Source organism: Dipodomys ordii, unplaced genomic scaffold (genome assembly GCF_000151885.1).
Source record: "Dipodomys ordii isolate 6190 unplaced genomic scaffold, Dord_2.0 Scaffold68, whole genome shotgun sequence".
NCBI classification, from domain to species: Eukaryota; Metazoa; Chordata; class Mammalia; order Rodentia; family Heteromyidae; genus Dipodomys; species Dipodomys ordii.
Window position 1 is genome coordinate 2,244,667 of NW_012267284.1, and position 21,691 is coordinate 2,266,357.

Sequence of the window (21,691 nt, forward strand, 5' to 3'; positions counted from 1 at the left end):
TGTGTGTGTGTGTGTGTGTGTGTGTGTGTGTGTGTGTGTGTGTGTGCTGTCTTGTGACCAGTTGCCTCTCCAGGGGGGGGTGTGTGTGTCCCCCTGTCTCAGGAAAGGGTCTTGCCAGCTGTGCCTGTAAAGTCCTCCCTTCAGAGAGCCTCTTGTTTTACAAACTCTTTTTCCTTTTGTGTGTGTGTGTGTGTGTGTGTGTGTGTGTGTGTCGGTTGTGGGCTTGAACTCTGGGTCCCTCAGCTCTTCAGCTCAAGGTTAGCACTTTACCACTTGAGCCACAGCACCACTACTGGTTTTCTGGTGATTAATTGGAGATAAGAGTCTCATGGACTTTTCTGCCCTGGCTGGCTTTGAACTGTGATCCTCAGATCTCAGCCTCCTGAGTAGCTAGAATTACAGGCCTGAGCCACTGGCACCCAGCTCCTTTCTTTTAATTATATTTTTGTACCAGTCCTGGGGCTCAAACGCAGGGCCTAGTCACTGTCCCTCATCTTTTTTACCTAAGGCTGACACTCTACCTAGTGCTCTACCACTAAGTCACAGCTCTACTGCTGGCTTTTTGGTGGTTCATTGGAGATAAGAGTCTAATGGACTTTCCTGCCCCAGCTGGCTTCAGACCTTGATCTTCAAATCTCAGTCTCCTGAGTAGCTAGGTTGACAGGCATGAGCCACCAGCCGCTGGTGATGAACTCTTCATACCCACAAAATTCTCATGTGGCTAGGCATCAGTGGCTCAAGACTGTAATCCTAGTTCCTCGGGAGATGAGATCTAAGGTTTGAGGTTCAAAGCCAGCCTAAGCAGAAAAGTCAGTGTGCCTGCTCTTCCCAGTTAATAAAATACTGGACAGGAGATTTGTAGAGCACAAGCTATGAGTAAGCAAGCTAAACAAAACAACCCCCAAAGTCTCCTCTGGACCCCTTTCCAAAGGCTAGCTGTCCCTTTCCTTATCTTTGATGTTTAAAGCAACTTTAGGTTAGCCTGGTCTGGATGGATTTTGAGCGCCCTACACCTGTTACCTGTAGTCCATTTGGGTCCCTGCCTATCCGGCAGGCCGATCAAGCCCTTGCTTGGGCCGTCACAGAGCCAGGCTTCTGTCCCAGAGTGGGGGGGGGGGGCTGTGTGTGTGTGTGAGCACAGTGCTGTGGATTGGGGGCTTGGCCAGAACTACAGGCTGTGTGTGCTCTGGAAGGCACCGGGGCAGAGGGGCCTCCGAGCTGGTGTTTCACCTGCCAGGCTCCTTGAGCCCTGGGACTTTGGGGAGCTGGCATGTCCCTGGGGCTTTCTCACGGAACCCCTTTCTCCTGAAGGCATGACCAACAGAGGCTGAGGCTTCCCTCATCTCAGAGTGTTGTCAGGGGGGGTGTCACAGGCCAGCTGGGGAGGGTGGCCACTGTCGGCGTGTGCAGAGTTCTCCTCTCATCCTCCAATGGGCAGGAGGGCTGAGGAAGGGTCCCTGCCCGCAGGCCCTGCCATGAGCCCCCGCATGGACCCTGTGAGCTGTTTTTCTGGTGCTCCAGGGTGCCCAGAAGCCCAGCGCAGTGGGTGTGGCGGGGTCTGCGGGGGTGGGGAGAGTTTAACCGTACTGCCCACAGTGACCTTGTGCTGGCCAGCACTGACCCTCCTGAGGTCACCTGGGGGCGGGCCTCTGTGCCCATCCTGGCCACCCTTGCACCCCCCAACCCAGGCAGCTCAGCACATCCCCTCAACCTTGGGTCTGGCCAGAGGCCCCTTCCCCGGCTCCTCCCTTTTCCGCCAGGGCCCATGCGCGGGGAGGGGCACCCCTGTGTGGGAATGTGCGCTGCTCTGTAAACAGCCTGCGTGACTCACCGCATAGCAATGCCACTGACGCGGGGCGAGCTGAGCTGAGCCCGGCCCCTCCTCCCTCACTCGGAAAACTTTCTCATGGCTCCCAGGCGCCTGGCTCCTGCGGGGCACTCACTCACTCACGAGGTGGCTTGTGCCATGTCCCTGTAACCCAGCTGGGACCTCCACGTGATGGGGGCCCCAGTGGTGGTTGGGTGAGGATATAGGAGGAGGGCTCCACTCCCCCAAGTCGCAGCTAGCCCCACAGCCTTCTGGCCCTGGCCACTGTCAGTGCCTGTGGAAGCGGAGACCCTGCCTCACGTTGGCTTTCTGGCAGTGGAGGGTGGGGGGCTACAGAGACCGGTCCCCAGAAGGGACAGGCCTGCAGCAGGGATGGATTCAGGCCCAAGGGCCCAGGCAGGGAAGGCTGCCTGGCATCTGCTAAATATGCCCTTGGTGCCCTTCTTTCCTTGCCCTGTTTTCTCTGAGGCTTCTCTGCATTGCTCCCTTCCTCAGGGTCTGGGGTTCAGGGTATGGGAGTTGAGGGGTGCCCACTCCAAGGCCATTTGTGTACTTCCCGCCCCCACCCCTTCCGCAGGCAAGTGAATGAGTTTGTTTACTGACAACCTCGTGATGGGTGATGTCTTATGCACAGGCCTGACCTGAAGTCATGATTGCTTTTGGGCTTCTCCGTTTCCATGGCGACCACCCGGGGTTGGCTATTTCCCAAGGTCGCCATGGCAACTATCAGAGGGGAATCATGCTTGGGATGCTTTGGCTGGGTTTTTCATGAATGATTAGAATGTGTGACACAATGCAGACTGGAAACCAAGAAGGGCGGGTGAGGGGGCTGGCTGGCAGGGACGGAGACCAGGACGGCTCAGCTCCTTGCCAGACAGTTGATTAGAACGGGGAGGCGGCCTCCTGAGGCAATCTTGGCCTCCCACTTACCCACCTCGGGTCTCTGGGCCACAACCTTTGAACTTGCTGTCCACCTGAGGCTCCTGGGCAGCCTGGGTGGGTGGTCATGCCACAGCTGCAGTCTCCTTCACCGAGGTAGGCGACCCTAAGCTGCCAGGAGGGGTGGCAGGTGCTCTGTCCTGGTCCATCTTGTGGGCAAGGACAGGGGCTCCCAGTCTCCCTGAGGAGCCAGGCTGGGTCTGGGACGCTGTCCAGTGGCCAACCACAGGCCTTTGGGCTGGAAAGGGGAGGTGGCCTTGTGGCTGATCACTTCAGTCTTCAGGACTCAGCACTTGGGGCCTCCTGGGTGCCAATGTCTTATCTGGGCTCAGAAGGGGAGTGAAGGCAGGGAGCCACCATGGCTCATAGCTGGTGTTCACCCCCAGCACCGGAGAGTCCGGCACACTGGTGGGAGCAGGGGGGGCAGGGGGGGGCGGGAGGGAAAGGCGGGTGTTGGAGGTAGCTGCTGAGGATGGTCCTGGCTGTGCTGAGGGCTGAGGCTGGAGCTCCAGGACAGTCCTGTTCCATGCCGGGGGCTCTGGAACCCTGCTGCTTGAACACAGCGGGGCCCCTGGAGTGCCCCACAGGGAGGCAGGGCGTGGTGGATCCTGTCTGGGTCTGACCCCTGCCTCTCCCATGTCCCTCTCTCTCCAGCTGCTGTTTCCAAGTGCTTCTGTCCTGGTGACTGTGCCCGGGTTATGACGACTAATCCCAAGCCAAACAAGGCATTGAAGGTATGGTGGAGAGATACTGCCTAAGCCAGGGCCCCCTTTTCTCCTCTGGGGAATATGAAGGGCTTGTCCGCAGCAATCGGTGGAGGAGCATTGAATGGGGGGTGGGGGGCAGTCCAGTTGGAGGTGGGGGGAGAGATGAGGGATAGGGATAGTAGCCTAAGGACCTAAGGCCATGGGACATCAGGTTTGGGGAGGAGGGGCAGCTCCTGCAGAGCCAGAGGTGGACAGAATGGCCTTGGACAGCAGGGTGCTCCTGCTCGGGACAGCCAGGCCCCTGCTACTTCCCAGGTGCCCTCAGCTCCCATGGTCAAGGGGTGCCTCAGGCCAGCTTTCACATCAGTTCCTGGGAGGTGCAGGTGGACCATACACATCTAAGCACCCTGGCTCTGCCCCAGTTGGTAGGTGGAGGTGGGGGGCTCTACGCATTCCCATGGCGTACCTGGAAAGGCTGGTTGAGCTCCCATCTGTGCCAGGCCTGGGGCCTCCAAAGTGATGGCTGGTAGTGACACGGCCACTGCTTTCCCAAGGGAACAGCTGTTCAAAGAGGGTCCCAACTACTGGGCACAGTGGTTCATGCCTGTAATCCCAGCTACTCAGGAGGTAGATGCGAGAAGATCTTGATCTCAAGGCCAGCCTGGGAAAAGTTAGTGGTGAGACTCTGGCTCAAAAGCGAAATAAAAGCTAAAGGGCTGGGGAGAGTATGGCTTAAGTGTTAAGTGACAGAGACCAGCCAGGCACTGGTAGCTCATATTTATAATCCCAGCTATTCAGGAGGCTGAGATCTGAAGGCCACAATTTGAAGCTAGTCTGGGCGGGAAAAGTATCCAAGACACTTTGTCCAATTAACCAGCAAAAAGCTGGAGGTGGAGCTGTTGCTTAAGTGATAGAGCATTAGCCTTGAGCAAAAAAGCTCAGGACACCAGGAGCTGGTAGCTCACAGCTGTAATCCTACCTGTTCAGGAAGCTGAGATCTGAGGATCTTGGTTTAAAGCCAGCCTGGGCAGGAAAGTCAGTGAGACTCTTATCTCCAATAAACCACCAGAAAAACTGGAAGTGGCGCTGTGACTCAAAAGAGCTGAGGGACAGTGCCCAGGCTCCATGACCGACTAAAAACCGCCAAAACTTAGTGACAGCATTGGGCTCCGAGTTCCAGCCTCATTGCTGGCATAACACACACACACACACACACACACAATAAATCCAGGGAGGCTTTTCTTTAGAGACCCTGGAGGCCCAAGTTTTCAAGTTCAGATAAGGATTGGTGAGCCAGGGCAGCCAGCAGTGAGGGCGCATGCACCACCCCAGGCCCTGGCATGGAAGGTGAGGGTCAGCCCTGGGCAGGGGCAGGTGGAGGGCACTGCTAGATCTTTCTGCCTCCCCCCCCAAACTGCCATGTAGCTGCTGCGAGGCAGGTTTGCCATGTAGACCCTGGGTCCCTCCTTGTCTGACCCCGCTGTGGCCCTTGCAGGTCAAGAAGGAGGCGGGCGAGAACGCCCCAGTGCTCAGCGATGATGAGCTGGTGTCCATGTCCGTGCGGGAGCTGAATCAGCACCTGCGGGGACTCACCAAGGAGGAGGTGACGCGCCTGAAGCAGCGGCGCCGCACGCTGAAGAACCGCGGATACGCAGCCAGCTGCCGCATCAAGCGGGTGACGCAGAAGGAAGAGCTGGAGCGCCAGCGGGTGGAGCTGCAGCAGGAGGTGGAGAAGCTGGCGCGCGAGAACAGCAGCATGCGCTTGGAGCTGGACGCCCTGCGCTCCAAGTACGAGGCCCTGCAGACCTTCGCTCGCACCGTGGCCCGCGGGCCCGTCACCCCCACCAAGGTGGCCACCACCAGCGTCATCACCATTGTCAAGTCAGCCGAGATCTCCTCCGCCTCCGTGCCCTTCTCGGCTGCGTCCTAGTGCCTGCCAGGGGGCTGGGCGGGCAGCGGCATGGCCCTCCTGCCTGTCCCAACGTCCCTGGCACAGACTCTGACCATCCAGCCATTGCACACCCTGCGGGGGGCCCCAGGCAGGGACAGCGGGACAGGTGGCAGGCGCAGGATGAAAAGTAGGCTCTTGTGAGCCAGGTGCCCCACGCCATCCCCCCCACACGCAGACACACGTGCACACACACTCACACCCATACTTCCCCCCCCCCAAATGTGTGTTTCCGGGAAGTGTGGTCACCCCAGTGGATTCTGCCTTTCCCCACGGGGTCTTCCAGGAAGAGCGGCCCGGTGCTGGGCCCCTGTGGCCTGGAGCAGGGACTTAGCCTTCCAGTCCTCCCATGAGCAGCCATCAGCCCTGTTGCGCCATGCCAGGGTGGAGGTGGCGGCCCCGGCGGGTTGGCTGGAGTGCCTGCGCCTCACCACGCACCTCTGCCTGGGGACAGGACAGGCGACCTGTGGGCAGCTCTGGTCTTCCAACTTTCCCTGACAAAGTGGCTATGGCCTGCTGTAGCTCCTGGTACCAGGGGGTGAGGGAAAGCTGAGCCTGGGCGGCCTGGGCTGTGTCCCTGTGTAAATGCACGCCTGCAGTCAGAGCCCCTCGGCACCAGCACTGGGGCCTCAGAGGACCAACCTGCTTGCCCATGAGGGTTCTGGAGGGCCTGTCCAGTATGTGTGCAGAGAGTTTTGTGGATGTTGTGACCCAGGGAGGCCACTTGGTGAGGTGTAAGCGCCAGCCAGCCACCCTGCAGCCGGGCGGGAATGGGCAGGGTGTCTCACCGGCTGTGGAGTGGAGAGCGGGCAGCTGCTTGCCAGCTACGCTCAGACAGGGAGAAGGTGAGCAGCGGCAGGTGGCCAGGGGTAGTGGTAGATGTGGACATGCAAGTTCAGGACTTTGGTTCCCACTGCTGAGGGAGATGGGTAGGGAGGAAGGCAGGCAGGTGGGGGTCCAGGGCCCCAGACCATGGAAGAGTCTGGAGCGCTCAATTGGGGAGGGTCAGAGGGCACAGGCAGGAGAGCCCCAAAGACTTGCCTCCTGGGATGCAGTCACCCAGAGCGCCTGGTTCTGGTTATCAGCTGGAGTTTCCATCCATGCTGTTTTAGGACTGGGACTGGAGCCGGGGTGGTGGGGGGGCCCCCATGGATCCCACCTTATGCTGCTAGCCAGAAACAACGTGTGACAGGCAGAGGCCATGCAGGGCCTCGGGCCCCGGTCCCTCATACCAGCAGTAGGACCCCCCCTCTCCCCTCACACACACAGATTGCCAAGCCGCTGGGCAGGGATCCGACACATAAGGATGAGCGCAGGGGACCCACAGCCCCAAGGACCACCACGAGCTCCTGTGTCCACCATTAGATTTGGAGACAAAGCCAGAGCGCTCAGTGGCACTGCCGTGTGTGGCTTGTCACCTCCCAGGCCCTGGGGAACGCAGGAGGCCAGGCCAAGCCGCAGCCCAGCCCACGCAGGGGCCTGGGTCCTCACAGTGCAGAGGCCCGAGGGCACTTAGGAAATGCCATCGTGCCATAGCCATGGTAGGTAATCCATATTGGATATCAATAGGACCGTGGGAAGTATTTAGAAAGAGAGAATCTATCTATATAATTATATACACATTTTATCGTATAGATTTTTCAGAACAGTTTTCCAGTTTGATACTGTAGTTCTCTACTAGCAGCACAGAGGTGGCCAGACAGTGGGTGGGATGGGGCATTAGGACCCCCGACTTCAAGCTGGCCACGCTCTGTGGACCCTGCTCAGTGGGTGGCCCTGCCGGGGTGGTTGGATCTATCCAGTCTTGGGGTCTCCACACCCCACCTTGCGGGACTGCAGCAGGCAGGTGACTGCTCTCAGCCTCTGGTGCTTTGCTAAAGATGGGGCTCCTAACCCTCGGCCTCTGGGGGGACCGGAGCGAGCTGCCGTCGCTGCCCAGCCCCTCCCGGGCCACCCAGTGGGTGCCCTCCGCTTAACTTCAGATCACTGACATTTTGTTGTCACGATTTAATATATGGATTTATTTTTTAATTTAAGAAAACAAAAAACAAGGACCTCTCTGTGGCATGGGTTTCTTTTCTGTCTGCTGCCTCCACTCCCCAAAGAAGTCAAGCTTTGCTTCCAAGGTGGCAGAGGCTCATCCCTTGTGGCCCCGACTTCTCCATCTCCTGCCTCGGCAGTTTCATTTCAATATTTATTTTTTTGTGTGCTGCTTCTTCCCATGATATAAATTATTGAGATCATATTCTGTGCTCCCCTGCCCTATCCACGCCTCCCCCCCCACCACCTAATTTATTGCTGTACATGTTGCGCTGTGACTACTTTTATACCCTTGCAATAAAGAGTTTCCTGTTTCAAATACTGCTTCTATGTGGCCGGTGCTCTAGGTGAGGATCCCCACATCCTAGGCTGTGGGGTGCACCCAGTATCTCCCTCACAAACCCAATTTTCTCCTGTGGCTCTATCTGCAATGGCCAGGTCAAGAACCCAGGGTCTTAACTGGCACCAGAACTCACACCTGTCATCCTAGCTACTCAGAAGGCTGGGTTGTGAGGATCATGATTCAAAGCCAGCCAGGGTAGTTAACTTATCGCAAAAACTCAGTAGTTTGGTTCAAGTGGTAGAGTGCTAGCCTTGAGCAGAATAAGCTGAGTGTGAGGCCCTGAGGTCAGGCCTTGAGTACAGGCTTATGCAAAAGAAGATCCCAGGCGTAGCTACCCCTGGAAATGCACAACAACTGCAGGGTGACCTCAGAGCACAGCCTGTCCTGGTGGAGCCTCGGGCTGTGCAGGCAGTGGGTGCTGTCCCAGCAGCCCCCTCGCACAGCTTAGTGGGTGGGCTGAGATGAGCCTGCTGGATATGGAGAGGGGCAGAGGACAAAGCCCTTGGATCACTGGCTGAGACCACTCCAGTAAGCAAAGGATCTAACCAGACCTTCGGCCAGCCTGGCTGCAGGCTGAGCCTGGCCTTCTGTGGTGAGCCTGTCTGGCCAACCTCAGCTGGGTGAAGAAGGGAGGGTCAAGATCGTAGAGCTCTATGCCAAGTGCTGGTGGCTCACTCCTGTAATCCTGGCTACTCAGGAGTCTGAAATCTGAGGATCACAGTTCAAATCCAGCCCAGGCAGGAAAGTCTGTGGACTCTATCTCCAATTAACCACCAGAAAACCAGAAGAGACGCTGTGGCTCAAGTGGTAAAGCATTTACCTTGAGCTGAAGAGTGCAGCGACAGTGCCCAGGCCCAGAGTTCAAGCCCCGTGACTGACAAAAAATAAAAATAAAAATTTAGAGCTGCCTTGAGTGTTCTAAACCTGCCAGCCATCTTGTCTCCTTCCAGCCTATGCTGACTGGAAGGATACCATGGCCCTGCTACAGTGGGTCAGACCTGCAAGGACCATCACAAAAGCTTGTGTCAGCAGGAATGGCAGTGCTGGAGAGCCCAGTTAATCCAGTCCTCTCTGCAGCTGACCCCAGTGGTACCTCTGGGGAGATGGGCAACTCAGAGTAGGTGGTCATGAGCTTGGACACACAAGATTTCTGGCCCAAGTTAGGCATTGGTGACTCAGGCCTATAATCCTAGCTACTCAGGAGGCTGAGATCTGAGGATCACAATCTGAAGCCAGGGGCTGGGAATGTGGCTCAGTGGTAGAGTGCTTGCCTAGCATGCATGAAGTCCTGGGTTCGATTCCTCAGTACCTCATAAACAGAAAAAGCCGGAAATGGCGCTGTGGCTCAAGTGGTAGAGTGCTAGCGTTGAGCAAAAGCAGCTCAGGGACAGTGCCCAGGTCCTGAGTGCAAGCCCCAGGAATGGCTTGAAGCCAGCTCAAGCAGAAAAGTCCATGAGACTCAGCTGCATTAACAACCACAGCAGAGCTGTGACTCAAGTGATACAGCACTAGCCTTAGGTGAAAAAGTGAAGAGACAATGTCCAGGCCCTAAGTTCAGGCCCTACTATTGGCACAAAAATACCAAGAGAATCCTGGCCCAGAGTGGAGGCTGTGTGGCTGTGTATGGAGGCCACAGACCTCCTGGGCAACTTCAGAGGTGGTAACAAATGAGGCCAGGACAAGCTGACCCCTGTCTGCTGGGCAGCCTCCTTTGATCTCCTGGGGTGGGGCTGTGGCCTGGGCCCAGCAGCTCTGCTGTGTGCCCTCAGGCAACTTGCCAGACCTCTCTGGGCTCACTCAACCAAGGCTGTCATGTACAGCGCTCCTGGCACATGTGGGAATCCAGTTCCCTCCCCCTTGGATCCAGTGCTGACCAGTAAGTGACCCTGGTGCCCACATAGCCATCTGGGACCCCAGGAGAGGAGTCATGGCCAGCTGCCCACTCTGCATGCTCTGGGGACCTCAGCTCTCTCCACAGTAGCCTCTCCATGGTGGGGACAGGGCCCATCCACAGAGCCTCCTTGGCCTCAGGGAGCAGGAATGAGTCTCCCTCCCTGGCCTGTTGACCAGTGGGTGGGGCCTGCCAGCGCAGAGGGCAATGATAAGGAGGGGCAGGGAAGGCACAGGGGAGCCAGGCCAGGCTTATCAAGCTGCACAGCTGGGCCCCAAGAAGCCACTGGCCTTGCTTTCCTGTCCCCATCCTCCCCACACAGAGAAAGCAGGGGAGCCGCCCCGCGGTGTGGCTCATGCGACTGGACAGTTGCCACCCAGCTGAGTGTCCCTGGCTGATTGTTGCCTGCTGGCCCTTCCTGTCTGCTGTGCCCAACCAGGCAGCAGGTTCCTTGCAGCCTGTGGTGTGGCACCCAGACTCCTGCCCTGCATGCCCCCTCTGCCCGGGAGACAGTGTCCAGTGCTAGGTCCCCTCTAGAAGGTTCCCAAAGGGCACTAGTTTCTAAGGTGATCCTCTAGTCTGCCAACTGTCACTTGGCACAGAGGAGAAAGAGGGGAATAAGGAGGAGGAGCAGGAGCAGGAAAAAGGCAAAGCAGTCTCCCAGAACTGAGACCCTTGTACCTAGCCATTCTAGACTGCCCCACCTGCCCGCTGTAGGACAAGGCTGATACAGTCCAGAGAGAGGCGGCTGCTTCGGCCTCCCTGGAGCCTCTGGACAACAGATGGCATCCAATGGCATTTGATGATGAATTCTAGTTTGTCTTACATGGCCTGACTGCAGCCACACCACAGGTGGCTGCCCCAGGCCGCCCAGGTCCTGGCTGCCCCAGGTCCTGGGACCCTACCTGACATATTATGCCTTACCGCCTCCCCTCCCCCCTATCCTGGCCCTGCAGGAAGAGTGGTTCAATGTGTAGCTGGGCGCCAGTGGCTCACACCTGTCATCCTAGCTATTCAGGAGGCTGAGATCTGAGGGCTGCAGTTTAAGCCGGGGCAGTGAAGTTCATGAGACTCATCTCCAATTAACCACCAGAAGTGGCGCTGTGGCTCAAGTGGGAGAGCAATAGCCTTGAGCAGAAGAGCTGAGGGACAGCACCCAAGCCCTGAGTTCAAACCCCACAACTGGCCAAATAAATAAATAAGAAAATAAAAAATTCAAGGTGTTTATAAATAAGGAGAGCTCACAGGGAGGTGACTGTGCTTGGAAGGCCAGCCCACAGCGGGTCTGTGCAGATGGATGCAGGTCAGGACCTCACCAGGCTCCTGTGGCTGGAGTGGGGGGAGGGGCTTCTCTATGCACCCAGGGCCCTCACCCAGGCTTGGCACACCTCCTGTCCACAGCACTGGGTCCCTCTGTCAGGCTGGGTACCCAGTTCTCCCTGCAGCCCCTGACCTGAGACTTGGCCATCCTCTATTATATCATGTGTGACCTCCTGGCCACGTTCATGTCCAGCCTTTCAGTGACCCCCTGAGGTCTGTGGCCAGGTACCCAGTGGGTCCTCAGGCCTATCTAACATGCCCATGCTATGGCCCATAGGCACCCTGACCCCTGACTGGACACAGTATGAAAAGGTCTCCATGGCCTTGTAGGCTGGACCTTTGATAAGAGAGTTGAGGGTGGGGGACCCTGTCTTTCCCCAGAGGACCGGGCAGACTGTGCCCCCAGCCAGTCATGCAGACCCTGAGGCCCGCTACAGGTCATCCGAGGGGATCAGCATGCGTTTCTCCACATTTCGGCTCTTCCTGCCCCCTCCAGAGCTACTGGCCAGACCAGGGAGGGTGCCAGGTATGGGGTGGCCGGGACCCGGGGCCTCGTGCGTGGCCTGCTGCGTGTACTGCTGGTAGGCTGGGGAGAAGTTGTGGATGGCATCCTGCACGATGTCCTGAGGGCTGATGGTCTCCTTGAGGCCGCTGGAGATGCTCTGCATGGGAGCTGGGGGGCCTGAGGGCGGAACAGCGGTGGGTGGGGGCTCCATGGACCCCAGCCAGCCCCTAGGAGACTCTATCCGGGGACTTAGCCCTCAACTCTGTCTCTCAACTCCACCTCAGGCAGGGCTGGGGGTCCTTGGATGTCCATTCACCCTGATCCTGGCTAGCGGGGTTGGTCCCTCAAACATAACCCTGGCCTTCAGACACTCACCAGGGGCCTCCAACTGATTGCACGCTCTCTCTTTTTCTCAGTCTCTGTGTCTCTGTGTCTCTATGTCTCTGTCTCTGTCTCTCTCACTTTTAATTTTTTTTTATTTTTTAATTTATTTTTTCTGGTTAATTAGAGATGAGAATCTCATGTGGTTTTCTGCCCAGGCTGACTCTGAACCCTGATCCTTAGATCTTAGCCTCCTAGGTAGCTAGGATTACAGATGTGAGCCACCAGCACCTGGCTCTTCCCCTGGGAGATACATGTCTGGCTCTGGGATTTGGGGGTGGGGTTGGGAGGGGGGAAGAGACAAGTAATCTGGGCGACTACACCCACACCACCCACTTTCTAGGGCTGCCAGCCCTGCCCCTCAGAGCTCCGATACCCCTGCCTGCCCCTGGCTTAGATGTCCACCCCTGGGGTGCATTCAGGTACTCTGGCTGGCAAGCCTGGCTTACCTGGTGAATGCTCTTTCTTCTCAGAGTACACCTGGCAGGTGAAGGCATAGCGCAGGGCAATGGAGGCGAAGACCATCTCGATGCAGATGAGGAAGTTTTGGTAGCCCGCGGCCAGCGTGCCTGCCCCCACCCTGGTGCCATCAATAGCCTGGACCTCAGGGATGACCCCACACCTCTCCAGGATGGCCAGCAGCAGCCCTGGAAATGGGCAAGGTCACTCAGGCAAAGGCCATAGCTCTTACCTTGGCTAGCGTTTCCTCCCAGGCCTGAGGCTGGCAGGAGCAAAGGCCAGGCAGCCATCGAAGTCTACCCTTCCATTCCCAGCTCTAAGCCTGGCAGAGACCAGGGCTCCAGAAGCTGCTGTGTGCTGACCTCCCCCCCCCCCAAGCATCTTCCCTCTACCTATTGACAGTCCCCATCCCCAAGGGGACCACACACCCTGCCAGAAGGAGAGGAAGATGACCGCTTTGATGGTGAGAAACTTGAGGACTGGCTCAAAGGGCCGCAGGAGCTCCCTGGTGGCGAAGTAGAAGAGGAACAGGGCGTAGAGGGCCAGACTGACGGAAGTGTTGTAGACAAGGGTCACGTACAGGTAGCCGCTGTGGACACTGGGCCAGAGGAACTGCTGGTCAGAGTGGCCCATGACCCCCATAGATGTCACCAGCCTGCTTTGTCCCCTCTGGGTGGGACAGTCCTCTGCCCAGGGCCTGGGACAGCACTGAGGAAGCAGGCATTGGTGGGGTGGGGGTGGGGGTGGGGGTGTCTTCCAGGCCCTCCCTCACCAGCACTGCCCGGCCTCCTCTGTCAGGAAGCCACCCACGACCTCTTCTGTCCCCAGGAGGAAGAGGCCACGCGGAACCCCGCTTCTGATGGCCTGCACCCTCCCTGCTCCCCCCCTTCCTTACTTGAAGTCCCCATCGTGGTATTTGTCAAACGCCTGGAGGATGATGGTGGTCACAGCCATGATAGGTTTCACGATACAGAACTGCAGCGTGGCCTGGGGATAGTGGGGGACAGTGGGCAGGGCTGGCACCAGCCTGGCCGAGGTGGGGGGGAGGGCACACAGCCCCTTACCTGCTTGCAGAAGCGCAGGAAGCCAATGGAGTAGGACATGCCCCGCAGGCAGCAGGTTCCATAGAAGCAGCTGGACCTGGGGGAGAGAGTGGCTGAGGGATTGGGGGGGCTGCGGGGAGGGGGGTGGGGCAGGGCGGGGCTTACTTGATGGACTTGCCACGGATCTCCGCCATGATGGCGCTCTCTCCCCCTAGGTACTGGAAGCACAGGCTGAGGAAGCTGTAAATCACAAAGGCTGCCGGGCGACGGAGGGGCTGGCATGAGCCCGAGGCCCGCATGCCAACTCTGTCAGACCTACCCAACACCCGGGGTGCCCATGTTAAGGGAGTACAAGCTGAGGTTCAGGGGGGGGCCAGGTCACAGCTATAGCTCAGAGCCCCCCCTCCCCCCAGTCTCCTAACTCACACTGATCCCTCTGGGCAGCCTCCCCACCCCAGCAGGGCTGGCAGGGCCAGGTGCCCTGGGGTTGGCCAGGGGAGCAGGCCTATGCGGACAGCCTCCTGTTCCCCCCTGCTCCCCCCAGGCCAACCCAGACATGAAGCAGCACCTTCATAGCAGTCCCGCACAGAGTCAAAGTAGACGTAGTACTGGTGGTCTCCCAGGAGGAGGAGGCTGAGCCAGGAGTCGAAGGCATAGATGGGCACGATGAGCAGCAGGCGAATGATGTAGCGCTGTTCGTGAGGCACTGTGTAGGAGCGCAGGTGCAGGTAGATCTAGGCGACCAGCACAGAGGGTTTGGGTAGAGCTACTGGCCCCTGCCACCCCTGCCACCCTGTGCCAGCCCAGGAAGAAAGTGGCAGTGGGTGGCACTTCCAGCCTCTGGCTGTCAAGGCCTCACATTCTCCTATATTCCCTAATTCTCTCCTTCCTCTCTCCCTCCCTCTATTCCTTCCTTCCTTCCTGTCTCCCTCCCTCCCTTGACAGAGTCTAAAAATACAGCCCCAACTGGCTGTAAATTCTCTATCATCCTGCCTCAGTTTCTTGAAGGCTGGAATTACAGGTGTGTGACACCATGCCCAGCTATCTCTTAGTTTTCTGCAGTGAACACACTCATTACAATGACAAAAATAAATATTTTTCTATTGCAATCATATAATATATATATATATAATATTATATATATATATATAATTACATATATACTTAATACATACAAGCATATTTGTAGCCAGGCGCTGTAGTTTACACACGTATTCCTACCTACTCCAGAGATGGCAATTGAGTGGATTGTGATTTGAGGCCCAGTCTGGGCAAAAAGTTAGTGAGACTCCCCTATCCCAACCATCGGCTGTGTTGATACATGTCTGTCACACCAGCTATCGTGGAAAGTGTTAAACAGGAAGACTGTAGCCCAGGCTGACTAGGCAAAAATCAAGACCCTATCTCAAAAAATAACCACATTTTTTGCTGAAGGTGGGAGTTGGTGGCTCACGCCTGTCATCCTAGCTACTCAGGAGGCTGAGATCTGGGGATCGCGGTTCAAAGCCAGCCCAGGCAGGAAAGTCCGTGAGACTCTTATCACCAATGAACCACCAGAAAACCAGAAGTGGCGCTGTGACTCCAAGCAGAAGAGCACGAGCCTTGAACAACAACAACAAAAAGCTCAGGGACAGTGCCCAGGCCCTGAGTTCAAATCTCATGACCACCATCAACAAAACAATGGGTAAGCCCCACGATCAACAACAACCAAAAAAAACCCCATGGGTGGAGGAGTGGCTCAGTGATAGAGTCTTGCCTAGCAAGCATAGAACCCTAGTTTTAGCCTTACTAGCACAGATTACACACACACACACACACACACACACACACACACACACACAGAGCTCTATCACTGACCTACATCCCTAGCCTCTTAAAAAATTATTTTAAGCCAGGTGTTAGTGGTTCACACCTGTAATCCTAGCTACTCAGGAGGCTGAGATCTGAGGATCATGGTTCAAAGCCAGCCCTGGCAGGAAAGTCCATGAGACTTTTTTTTTTTGGGGGGGGGTCCAATCGTGGGGCCTGAACTCTGGGCCTAGGCGCTGTCCCTCAGCTCTTCAGCTCAAGGCTAGCACTCTACCACTTGAGCCTCAGCCCCACTTCCGGCTTTTTTCTTTTTGTGCTTATGTGGTGCTGAGGAATTGAACCCAGGGCCTCACGCATGTGAGGCAAGCGCTCTACCACTGAGCCACCTTCCCAGCCCCTCCGTGAGACTCTTAACTCCAATAAACCACCAGAAACTAGAAGTGGTGCTGTGGCTCAAGTGGTAGAGTGCTCACCTTGAGCTGAAGAGCTGAGGGACAGTGCCCACTCCCAGAGTTCAAACCCCATGACTGACAAAAAAATTTTTTTTTAGCCAGGCACTGGTGGTTCATACCTGTAATCCAAGCTACTCAGGAGGCTGAGATCTGAGAATTGCAGTTCAAAGCCAACCTGGGCAGAAAAGTCCCCATGAGATTCTTATCTCCAATTAATCACTCAAATACTGGAAGTGGTACTATGGTTCAAGTGGTAGAGTGCTAGCCTTGAACACCACAAAGAGACTCAAGGACAGTGCCCAGGCCCTGAGTTGAGACAGGATCTCACTATGAAGCTCAGGCTGGCCTTGAAATCGCCATCCTTCATCCTCCTGCCTCAGCCTTCTGAATGCTAGAATTATAAGCATGTGTTACTGCACCCAGCTTAAAAACTTACTCTAGTAGGGTGTTTGCTGATGGCTCATGCCTGTAATCTTAGCTACTCAGGAAGCTGAGATCTGAGCATTGAGGTTCAAAGCCAGACTGGGCAGGCAAGTCTGTAAAACTCTTATCTCCAATTAATCATAAGAAAAAACTGGAAGTGGTGCTGTGGCTCAAAGTGGTACAGCATTAGCCTTAAGGGAAAACGCTCAGGATCAGTGCCAAGGCCCCGAGTTCAAGCCCCATGACCAAGGATCAACAACAACAACCAAAAAGAAAAATTTACTCCTAATTAACCAATAATGTTATATGGCATCAATGTTCAACCCAAGGGTTTGCAGACATATGCAGAGAGTTAAATCAAGTCAATTAATAGCAAACATGCTCACCAGCTTTTGTGATAAGTTTGGGTTTTTTTTGTCAGTTGTGGGTCTTGAACTCTGGGCCTGGGTGACGTCCCTCAGCTCTTCAGCTCAAGGCTAGCACTCTACCACTTGAGCCACAGCACCACTTCCGGCTTTTTTCTTTTTGCTTATGTGGTGCTGAGGAATCGAACCCAGGGCCTCATGCATGCAAGGCAAGCGCTCTACCACTGAGCCACCTTCCCAGCCCTGCCTCAATCTCTTGAGTGCTGGGTTTAAAAGATCTGAACCACCATACCTGGCTTAAAATGTGTGTGTGTGTATGTGTGGTGTTTGCCAGTATTAGGACTTGAACTCAGGACCTTGCACTCTAACTTCACCTTTTCACTCAAGGCTAGCACTCTACCACTTGAGCTATAGCACCACTTCTGGCTGTTTCTGTTTCTGAACTCAGGGCTTCATGCATGCTAGGCAAGCACTTTAACCACATTCCCAGCCCCACTTCCAGCTTTTTGCTGTCTCTTCTGACTGGCTTTGAATCTTGACACTCAGACTTCAGCCTCCTGAGTAGCTAGAATTAAAGGCGTGAGCTACAGGTGTCCAGCTCTAAAATGTACCTTTTTTTTGGTGGGGGGGAGTATTTAGAATTTGAACCAGAGCTTCAAGTTGCTAGACAGGCAAGCGGCTCTACCACTTGAGACATGCCTCTATTATTTATTTATTTACTTATTTATTTATTTTTGTCCCAGTCTTGAGGCTTGAGCTCAAGGCCTGGGCACTATGCCTGAGCTTCTTTTGCTCAAGGCTGCTCTCTTCCACTTTGAACCACAATTCCACTTCTGGTTTTCTGGTGGTTAATTAGAGATAAGAGTCTCAAGGACTTTCTAGTCTGGGCTGGCTTTGAATGCAATCCTCAGATCTCAGCCTTCAGAGTAGCTAGGATGACAGGCATGGGCCACCAGTACTCAGCCTCTAGTCCTTTTTATCTGGCCATTTAAAAATTTTGGATCTTAAGGTTTTTGCACTGGGCTGGGCTGGCCAACAATCTTCCAAGTTCCATTTTCCACCATCACTGAGATGACAGGTACACAGCCCATAGTGCCCAGCTACTGAATGAGATGGGGTCTCTATAACTTTTTTCCAGGTTTGGCCACCAAACATGACCTTCCTGCTCTCTGCCTTGAGTAGCTGAGATTAGGCATGAGCCACCAGGGCCCTGTCTCAGATCTATTCTTTCTGTAACTTTCAGGCATGTAACACATTGTAACTCATGAGACAGTGCTCTTGGCCAACACTCCAGCAGCGAATACACTCAGTCATTCATTCCACCAGACTCCTGAGTCCTGCTAAGTGTCACACTGGGGCCAAGGCAGGGGCACGGCCCAGCCCCCACACAGGCAGAGCCACGCAGAGAAGGCTGGCTCTCAACAGAGAAGGGTTTTAGACTTGTACTCCCTCCTAGAAACTATATAATCAGAATTTAAAAAAAATAACCTTTGCCAGGGACTGGGAAGGTGGCTCAGTGGTAGAGTGCTTGCCTTGCATGCATGAAGCCCTGGGTTCGATTCCTTAGCACCACATAAGCAGAAAAAGCCAGAAGTGGCACTGTGGCTCAAGTGGTAGAGCACTAGCCTTGAACGGAAGAGCTGAGGGACAGCGCCCAGGGCCACAGTTCAGACCCCACAACCAAAAAAAGAAAAACAATCTTCGCCAGGCGCTGGTGGCTCACATCTGTAATCCTAGCTATTCCAGAGGCTGAGATCTGAGGAATGCAGTTCAAAGCCAGCCTGGGCAGGAAAGTCTGTGAGACTCTTATCTCCAATAAACCACCAGAAAACCAGAAGTGGCGCTGTGGCTCAAGTAGTAGAGCACTCGCCTTGAGCTGAAGAGCTGAGGGACAGCGCCCAGGCCCAGAGTGCAGGCCCCAGGACTGACCCCCCCCAAAAAAAAAGAAAGAGCTAAGGGACAGCACCCAGCCCCTGAGTTCAAATCCCTACAATCAACAGCAACAAACCAGGATGAGAAACTAAGCAGGGTCCCCAGTGCACTACAAATGCATGGTAACCATGATTGTGATCATAAGCTTTAAACCTTCCCAGATTTTCCACATTTTCTACAAGGTCATAGCAGAACAGGAGCAGGGGCAGGAGAGAGCAGGGAACATGGTCCTGGGTCCAGGGCACAGGTGTGGAGGGCTTCCTGGAGGAGGAGGTGTGCTCTGGAGGAGGCGGTGGAAGGCAGGCTCTGAGCACAGGGGTGGTATGTGGGTGAGGAGAGGCCCGCTGGCATCAGTGCCCAGGTTTTTATCAGGCACACCCCCTCCTGCTGGTGCCAGGGGAGACCTCTCTAGGGCTGGCACCACCTGGTGTGTGACCTTGCGAAGCTACTGCCCTCTCTAGCCTCCATTTTCTCAATAGTAAAGCAAGGTGTCAAATCCCCATCTCTCACAGGCCAGGCTCTTAAAAGAGTGGCTGGTGTGGTGTCTCCTCACACTAGGTGGGGGCTTAGCTTGAGGACAGGAGGTCCTGGGACCCCCACAATGCCAGCCCCCCCCCACTGCTTGGGGAGGAAGGCTGGCCTCATGCTACCTCTGTCTGCAGCTCTACCCCTGCTCTATGGGCCCAGGACGGGGGCTGCCTGGGTCCCCCTTGCACCCTGAGCGTTGAGGTCCTGTCTGGACATGCACGGCTCACAGGGGGACTGACTGCTCTCGCTGCCTGTCCCGAATACTGGGCTGCCTGTCCCCAGGTGGCGCCTGCCCTGGGCCCATCTGTCTATCTACATCGGCTTTGGCACCCAGGGCCATCCCAGAGGAAACACCAGCCCTCCCCCTCCCACCCTCCCAGCACCCCCTACCCTGCTGCCAGCCCCAAGTGCAAGTGCCATGCCTACCTCAGCCTCCTGGGGACACCTGCCCCGCCCCTGTGTATCCCGGCAAAAGCTCAGGGCCCTAAACCTGCCCCCAGCCTCCACACCCAGCTTTGGAGCTCAGGCAGGCTATCCCCCCCCACACATTGGCCCTTCTTGACCCGCAGCCCCCCAGCTGATGCATGCTCAGTCTGTGGGGGGCACTCAGGATGTGGCTTCTGTCCCATGTGAGGAGATGAGGGAGGGCAGCCCCCTTGGGGGCACTGTGCCCACAAGCTAGCCCTGCTTCCCAGCTCCCTGCCCTCCAGCCCACCCACCCCCATCCCCTCTAATTCCTTTCTGTTTCCAGCTTGACGTTCCCCATAGAGCAAAGTCTGGGTCCTTGCCAGCTTTTCTCTGGGAGGCTGCACCCATGAGGGAGAAGGCCCTTCTACATGAGCCTAAGAAAGAACTTGGGGTCGGGGGTCTCTCTGGGCCTCAGTGATCCTGTCTGTGAAATAGATCCCCATTGCTGACCTCAGGTAGTGCTCAGCTGGCACCTGCCCCCTGCAGGCCTGGCTCCCATGGGCCTGTCCTGAAGCCCGGCCCCCTCCTGTTTCCTGAACCCCAGGCTGATACCACTGCCGAGGCCCTGGGTACCTCTCCTCTGCTCCAGCCGGGCCAGTGTCCCTTGGACATCGGGCCTCCAGAGGCTCAGGTCAGGGGCTTACCTGGTGGCAGGTGAGCACCAGGGCTGTCCATACGAAGACTCCTGAGACGCCTCTGGCCAGCGCGGTGGTGAGGAAGAGCCGTGGGGCTCCCTGGGACGCGTTCTCCACGCGGGCCATCTGTGGCCCGGCTGGCACTGTAGGCATGGCTGGGGGGACGCTGGGCTGTGGCCAGGTGGAGGATGCCAGGGGTACTCCGGCTGACTCCAGGAGCCCAGAGGCATTACTCATCTGGAGAAGCGCGGGAGGGCAGAACTGGGAGGGGTGAAGGGTCAAGGAGCAGGGCAGGGCTGTGCAGGGCTGGGCCCTAGGAAGGAGAGTGCGTGGGGGCTGAGCCGCGTAGGGGCCCTGGAAGAGGGCTCTGCCAGACCGTGCCCTGTGCTAAGCCTCCGCCCCTATGTGGGGGCCAGGTCTCTGCCTGACCACCTTCTCTGGCAGCCCCGCCCCCTCCCCTTCCCCCCTCCCGCATGGGCATTTGTGCTGCTGGGGAAACTGGGGTGTGACTATCTCCCAAACACAAACACTACGCTGACCCCAGTCAAAGTCAAAGCACAGGGCCCCTTGGGTCCCTTTCTGCCCAAAGGGGCTCAGCTTCCTGAACTCAGACCTCAGGACCTTGGGTCCTGGGGACCCCTCTCCACCATCCTTCCCTTGACCCAACCCCCAGCCCCAGCCCCAAAGAAACCAAACTTCCAAAGAATAGCCCTGGGCCAGGGCTGGGGGCCTCCTGTCCGTCCTGCCTAGCCAGGGGTCTGGAGAGAAGCCTCTAGCAAACAGGAGGGGCTCAGCCCACCCACCGTGCCAGCCCAACATCACCTTGTCCCTGTGTCCCTGACCCTGACACCCGCCCGTCCCTTCCTCTCCCCCATGTCTTGTCTGTCCTTACGAGGCTCTAGCTGGCAGCCAGAGGGCCCAGTGCCTACCTCCGTGGGCAGGAAGCTCCTAGCTTCAGCCTGGGGAGGCCCGGCCTCTGGGAAGGCCTGGCTGGTCATTCCCGTGGCCACGTGGCCCCCACTGGCAGCCGGTGTGGGGGTGGAGCGAAGCTGTTATCTGGAGGGCTGTACGGGGCCTGGCGGCCAAGGCCTCACCTGGCCAGGGGCCACCTGAGCTCCAGAGGGGCGGAGGGCGGAAGGAAGGGAGGGAGGGGGAGGAGCCAGGCTGGCCCCTCCCTGGGGACACTCTATCCCTCCCAGGCTGTCTGTGGACAGGCAGCTGGCTCCCAATTGCTCCCACCTGTGGGCACCAGATGGCCACGTAGCTGCCTGCCTTGGCAGAGAGACAGGTTGGTTGTTGGTTTAAAGCACTTTGTTTTTGTAGTACTAGGAACGGAACCCCAGGGCTTGTGGTGTGTGCTTGGCAAGGACCCCTCCCAGCCGGGGCTTAGCCTCTCTGCCCTACCATGGGTGCAGCAGTAGACGGGGTCTGGAGGGGAGGGGTCATGTCTGACTCTCACATCTCCTGGCACCCCTGCACAGAATCCCCATTCTAGCCCCCAGGGGAGATAAGGGAGGGTTCAAGAGCGTCCCCAAGGAGGCAGGAAGGAGGCTGGCTCTCCCCACCTGTTCTGTGGCCTCGCCCAGAGGCAGGTGCCACAGTCCACACCCACTCAGGAGAGCCTACTGGGCAGGCTGGACCTGATTTCCCTGGCAGGGACCTTGATCGGGCCCAC

General features: G+C 56.8%; 2 protein-coding genes across 3 annotated transcripts in view; one reads left to right on the forward strand and one right to left on the reverse strand.

Moving 5' to 3' along the window:
• Nucleotides 1-7,914, forward strand: part of Mafk (v-maf avian musculoaponeurotic fibrosarcoma oncogene homolog K) — a 13,138-nt gene extending 5,224 nt beyond the window's left edge. Inside the window, exons 2-3 of the mRNA XM_013023521.1 lie at nucleotides 3,422-3,501; nucleotides 4,970-7,914. Of these exons, the coding sequence (XP_012878975.1) occupies nucleotides 3,466-3,501; nucleotides 4,970-5,404 (471 nt within the window). The 5' untranslated portion in view covers nucleotides 3,422-3,465 and the 3' untranslated portion in view covers nucleotides 5,405-7,914. The remainder of the gene's footprint in view (nucleotides 1-3,421; nucleotides 3,502-4,969) is intronic.
• Nucleotides 7,915-10,927: 3,013 nt separating this feature from the next.
• On the reverse strand, nucleotides 10,928-21,040 carry Tmem184a (transmembrane protein 184A). 2 transcript variants are annotated; one of them, XM_013023454.1, is made up of 9 exons: nucleotides 20,946-21,040; nucleotides 20,026-20,253; nucleotides 13,973-14,138; nucleotides 13,570-13,660; nucleotides 13,426-13,501; nucleotides 13,257-13,348; nucleotides 12,790-12,959; nucleotides 12,352-12,549; nucleotides 10,928-11,698 (listed from the first exon to the last, which is right to left on the reverse strand). In XM_013023454.1, exons 1-9 carry the CDS (start codon nucleotides 21,012-21,014, stop codon nucleotides 11,448-11,450), a joined length of 1,341 nt encoding a protein of 446 aa, XP_012878908.1. In that variant the 5' UTR covers nucleotides 21,015-21,040; the 3' UTR covers nucleotides 10,928-11,447. The 2 variants fall into 2 exon arrangements, with proteins under 2 accessions (XP_012878908.1, XP_012878907.1); XM_013023453.1 differs by having other exon boundaries at nucleotides 20,026-20,277.
• Nucleotides 21,041-21,691: the final 651 nt, after the last annotated feature.